The sequence below is a fragment of the Cynoglossus semilaevis genome, chromosome W (assembly GCF_000523025.1).
Source record: "Cynoglossus semilaevis isolate Cse_v1.0 chromosome W, Cse_v1.0, whole genome shotgun sequence".
NCBI classification, from domain to species: domain Eukaryota; kingdom Metazoa; phylum Chordata; class Actinopteri; order Pleuronectiformes; family Cynoglossidae; genus Cynoglossus; species Cynoglossus semilaevis.
Window position 1 is genome coordinate 4,718,715 of NC_024327.1, and position 6,135 is coordinate 4,724,849.

Consider the following 6,135-nt stretch of genomic DNA (forward strand, 5'->3'; position numbering starts at 1 on the left):
TGATATCCTCACTACAGGTTTGCACCATTTCAGTTTCTGCCTGTAGGAAGGAATCAGATGGACCATGGTGTGGTCCGAGTGACCCAGTGCAACCTGAGAAACAGCATGATAGGCATTTTGAATAATGGTGTAACATTGATCCAGTGTGTTCTCCTCCCTAGTCGAGCACTACTGTACTTTGGGAGCTCGTGGCTGAGATTTTCTTTGTTAAAGTCCCCGAGGACAATAACTAAGGAGTCTGGATTTGTTCGCTCCATAGACAGTATCTGGTTGGCGAGCGCCCGCTGGGCTTCCTGCACGCCGGTCTGCGGCGGCGTGTAAACACCGACCAGAATGAATGAAGCGAACTCACGGAGAGAATAGAAGGGATTACACTTGATGATAAAAGTTTCCAATGTACGGGAGCAGAACTGTAGGATCACTGTTACATCGCTACACCAGCCACAGCTACTTTGTTGAGCAGTGAGTGCACGTTAGAGAGGACTATGCCAGATAGCGGTGTACGAAGTCCGCGATGGCGCAGCCGTACGAGCGCACCCGCTCGTTTCCCCCTCTTCCGACGCTTCGCTGCTTTGGTAATGACCAGGGCGCCGTTGAGTAAAATGTCTAAAACGTCCGTTGAAGAGGCGAGAAACTCGGGGAATAAATCCAGCGGAGTTGTAATAGTTCTGGGAACCAGAGCAAACATCGGGGTAAAAACACAAAAACAGTAGAAGGAGCGCTGCACTAAACACTGTGTCGACCGTCCGCGGTGCCATCGAGTGTTTCTAATGTCCATTTACCTCAATGATGGCATCTTATTTACACTCGCAGCAGTTGGGCACGTCTGTTTACATTGCAGTGATCGTGGCAGCATTCCTGGCTCTGCTATGATCTCAGAAGCTGGCACACAGCAGGAAACCTGGTTCCACCTCTCCATGATTAGGCTGTTTACACCAAAAAGCCAAGGTATCACAAGAGAAGAACAGTATGTAGCCAACGATACAGCTAGGTCGATTCCACTTGAGGTGGAAAATCTGAAATAAAACAAAAAACAAAACAAAACAATGTTTGACGAACCAATAAAGCCACAGAGGAAACAATCAGCATCTAAACATGTAAACCCTCTATCACCTCTCACTCTCAGGGGCTAGACACACACACACAGAGCAGCGCTTACTCCAATATGTGAGATAAGGGAAGATGAGTAACGGAGGGAGGGGTCAAATAACTAACAGTTGCACGGCTACACACAACACGGTCATTTCTTTTAGTGATCACCCTTGAATCAGGCAGAGAGAGAGAAAGAGAGAGAGAGAAAGAGAGAGAGGGAGGGAGGGAGACCACACTGTTACCCCGGTGCTGTGTGAAGGTGGAGTCACTGAGGAATAAAGAGACAGAGACATGAGGAGAGAGCAAGAAGAACAGGACTCCGGGACAAGACATGGATTATCAGACCTGGACTGAGCGTCATTCCTCCGTATGACATCGCTTTAAATGAAATCTGAAAATGCCTTCCTGCACATGTGAATTCGTGCGGCTATCCAACAGGTAGACACTTCGCTGTGAGTGTGTGTGTATATATATATATATATTTGCATATGTATTTACATATACGTGTTTATATACATGAGTTTATATTTTTTATCTCACTGGAATCAAGGATTTTTTTTACACTTTTTAATATTTCCACTGGAATATCAGCTGACTTTGTTAAACTGACAAACTCTCTGGAAGTACAACTGGAACTGGATACAGTGAAGGATCCATTTGCAAAGAGCGAAACGAGCATCAAAAGACAACCTTCAAATCGAATTTATTTCAAAGGAAACTTTGCTAGGGAGAAGGTTCGGATCCGCTTGTCGTATGAAGGGCATCCTTCTCTGCCCGCTCAGCATATCCTCACCCCCAGAAGCATGTCCCAGGCTCTGAGGCTGCCACAAGCCCTCCATACAGCACACTACCATGATCAGATGGGCTGCTGGAGGGAGTAAGGCTGCCTTGTCCTGCTCTAGTACCCGGTCTGGGGCTCACTCCGGCTTTGGGAGTGACCACACAGTAAAGCCTTCCTCCCTGACTTTCCCTCTCCTGGTGGCCCTTGTGGTGACTTTCTCCTTCTCACTGCCAGGCTCCGCCTGCCATCAGCTGCACAGAGAAAGTCTGAGGAAGCTCAACCGGCAAACTCTTCAGGTTCCACTGAACATCTCAGAGACTGATTTTCTCTTCAGGGCCCACAGCAGTGGGGGCAATCCTGGTCAGACTGGGGGGCCACAGGGTAGGCACGTGCGCAGCTATAACCACCTCCAAGGGGATGCACGCTGGAGAAAGCTGTTTTCGTTCCAGAAGTTCTTCCTGAAGATTGATAAGAATGGGACGGTCAGTGGAACCAAGACCAAGGACGACCCTTTCAGTGAGTAATCAGAACGCACGACAGAATCGAGTGTGATACCTGTCTATGATACCTGTCTGAGTAATAATGTTTTTCTATATACAGTATATATCTGTGACATCAACGTCATACATTGACATGTACAGTGTAGTGCATTGTTTCCCAAAGAGGGGTCGTGAGATTATTTTCGTCTCCCATTATGTTTTATAATAATGTCTATTGACTTGGGTCGCTAAAGTTTGTGACTTAGACTAAAATATGGGTCCCCAGAAAAAAAGTTTGGGAAACACTGGTGTAGTGCATTGTTTACCAAAGACTGGGTCACCACCCACTGGTGGGTCGCAAGAAATTATTTTTTGGGTCGGGGCAGTGGTGGCTTAGCTGTTAAGGAAGCGGACTTGGGTCCGGAAGGTTGCAGGTTCGAATTCACCAGCTGCCAAGTTATCACTGAGGTGCTCTGAGCATGGCACCATCCCCACACACCTGGGTGCTCAAAAAGCTGCCCACTGTTCACTTTGGTGATGGGTTAAATGCAGAGGTCAAATTTCATTGTGTGCTGTGGTGTGCTGTGTTACAATGACAAGTAGTTCACTTTCCTTTCCTTTCCTTTCCTTTCCTTTCCTTTCCTTTCCTTTCCTTTCCTTTCCTTTCCTTTCCTTTCCTTTCCTTTCCTTTCCTTTCCTTTCCTTTCCTTTCCTTTCCTTTCCTTTCCTTTCCTTGTATCGTGTTTCCCAGGAGTTTACGAATAATGTCTATTGACTTGGGTCACTAAGGTTTGTGACTTTTAAAATATGGGTCCCCAGAAAAAAAGTTTGGGAAACACTGGTGTAGTGGAGAGATTCCCAGAGACCGGCATGCCGTCCGTTGGTTGGACGTGTGGATAAAAATGTTCCTGATTGGTCATCTTTTTTTTCTTTTTGTTTGAAACCAGACATCTTACAAATATCTCTGCTGTCCAAACACTCAGCACAATGATGGTAGCTCTCAGATGGCTTAAAAAGGAGCAGGGGCCAGAAAATCCTGCCATTAGCAGGCAGTCTTCACAGCCCAGTTTAAACACGTGGATGTCAGGCTCATTGATGCTTTTAAACTCATAATTCCTCTCTCTTCCCTCCCTCCCTCTCTCTCATTCTCCCACTTAGATTGCCCGGCTGCCAGCCTACATCAAGCAAATTACATACCCTCAGTCAAAGATCGGACATTTGTTTAAAGTAGTCTGATGTGCTCACTCGGAGAAACACATCTTTAAAGTGATTACACGTTGTACGTTTCGGCGTATCAGTCAGTGAAATAGCATTCTCATTAGTGTCCCGGTGTTCCCACTGAGCTACGTGTGTGCCTATCAGCCGGTAGGTACTCCGGTGGGTGTGTGACCATAAAGCAGCCAACGACGGCACATGTGCTCATTTATTACGGACACACATGCATCTCACCTTTTCACACGGTCCTTTTCCTCCCTTTCTCTCTCTCTCTCTCTCTCTCTCTCTCTCTCGCTCTCCCTGTGTCCCCAACCCTGTAGCCAAGTGTGTGTATATAAAAACCCTTTAATGCTCCTCTGGGGAGACATCAAGCACTGCTCAATCAAAGTAACTTAGGGGAAATGGCGTGGGGAGGCAGAATGTCAGGGGAGGTGTTGGTTTTGACAGGGTCATGACAGAAGCAACTGTATTTACCGGCCGTTTTACACTCTGATGTGTTTACGGCTCCTGGTTAGCATTTTTTTTTCAAGCTGTAAAACTGGAATGGTGCGAGGAAGTGCATCTCCTTTTTTCTTCTTCTTCTTCGTTCCAGTGCCTTGGTGTGTAAATTAGCACCAATGTTTATGTACTGTGTGTCTTGTTTTTTTTATTGAGTCACAAATCAGCAATTTTACAAGCTTGTTGCCCTTCAGGTGTAGTTTTTTTCTCTCTCTCTCGTCACAAAAGTCAACTTGAGTGAAGCAGGAGCCGAGGTGAGACGGTGAGGGAGGTTGAGAGAGAGAGAGAGAGAGGCACAAGTTCATGAATGACACGGCCTGAACATCATTGTGGCCACATCAAAGCCATGCGTCTTCAGTATCAATGGTGGTGCCATCAAAAAGTTGTATCCCGAGGGGGTCTGGGGACACTGTGTTATACACTCATATCAAGTTCACATGTTAAAGGATACTACACAACAGTGGCTTCAGTCTTTGGCCAGGCCCTGAGGCTAGACATAATCCCAGGACTGATGTCCTTTGTGGACCGTTGACAATCTCTTGAAGTGACAAAATGTCCTTTTAACGATTTGTATTGAATGATGGAACCCCTCTACATAAAGGCAATAAGTATATGTGTGTGTGTGTTTGTCTTTCGATGTACACATACAGTATGTACATATATATTTTAAGTATATGTAAATTATATATGTATATCCAAATAATGATAAATTATTTTATTTATAATCATATACATATGTTAATGTAGAAGTATAGATTTGTATATGTACATATATGTAGTATTCATACAATGTATACATGTTATGTTATGTATAGGTATAAATATATATACACACATATATACATATATAAATATATGTATATATGTGCGTTTATCAATATGTATGTGTATACATATCGATAAACATATATATATATACATATGTTACATACATATGTATATGTATATATGAGCATTCATACAATGTATACATGTTGTTATGTGCAGTTATATATGTGTTTATCAATATGTATTTGTATACATATTGATAAACATATATACATATTATGTTACACTTATGTTACATACATGTATTAGAATATGTATTGCAATACATAAAACATGTGTGTGTGTGTGTGTAAATATAAATGTGAATATGTTTTCTATTTATATGGACATATATGTTTACCTATATATATGCATGTTATGTTATGTGTGGGTATCAATATGTGTGTATTTACATAGATATGTATTTTAGCATATGTATTGCAATACATAATTATATATGTGTGTGTACATATGTATTTATATTTATATTGACATACATATTTATCTTTTTTATATATGTAGCTGTTTGTCGTATGAGGTATATGGTTGTGGAATTTTTGGTTCGGCTGCAGCCGTTGGCCCTGTCAGCACCTGGCTCCCTGTCTGTTCTAAAAGAACTGGTATCCAACCTCCCATAGATTTATGGGGATGCCATTGTAAAACTGTCCCACATGGTCTTGGTACCCACTAGGAACCTGTGCTGAGGTTAGAGAAAAGGACAAGTGATTGGCCCACGTAGGAAAAACTGTCTAAACTGTGCCCTGTTCACCAGCTAGCAGCCATGATGATGATCCAGTTGGTGGGCTTCCTATAGCACGGTGGCTTTCTTATCAAACTTGTTCAACCCTTTTTTTTTGGAATTATTACACTCAAGCACCATTTTAATACATCACACATTGATACCTTTCTAGTAGTGATGGTGAAATGAAGCCCCATGAGGCACTGAACCACTTCAGCCAATTGGTTCAGTAAAGGGTTCATTACTCGAAGCTTCATGTGCACACGAAACCACCTACTGGCCAGATGTGTTATCACAAGCAGCTGTCTAAGAATAACAATGTGTGATGCATTGAATCTTTGTGTCTGTTTGGTCAGTTGGGAATGACTACTAATTTAAAAAAATACGTCAATAAATCTGAAGTGCTTGTGGAACTAGGAAAAGGGCACAGATCATGCTTTTGTAACTGGGACAATGATATAGGGGGATAGGGGAAAATATTATTCATTTTTATTTAGAAACAATAACTTTTCAACAGTTTTTGG

At 42.9% G+C, this 6,135-nt stretch overlaps 1 protein-coding gene across 1 annotated transcript in view; it reads left to right on the forward strand.

Moving 5' to 3' along the window:
* Positions 1-459: 459 nt before the first annotated feature.
* Positions 460-6,135, forward strand: part of LOC103397002 (fibroblast growth factor 10-like) — a 23,315-nt gene continuing 17,639 nt past the window's right edge. The window contains exon 1 of the mRNA XM_008335247.2: positions 460-2,389. Within this exon, the coding sequence (XP_008333469.1) occupies positions 1,945-2,389 (445 nt within the window). The 5' untranslated portion in view covers positions 460-1,944. The remainder of the gene's footprint in view (positions 2,390-6,135) is intronic.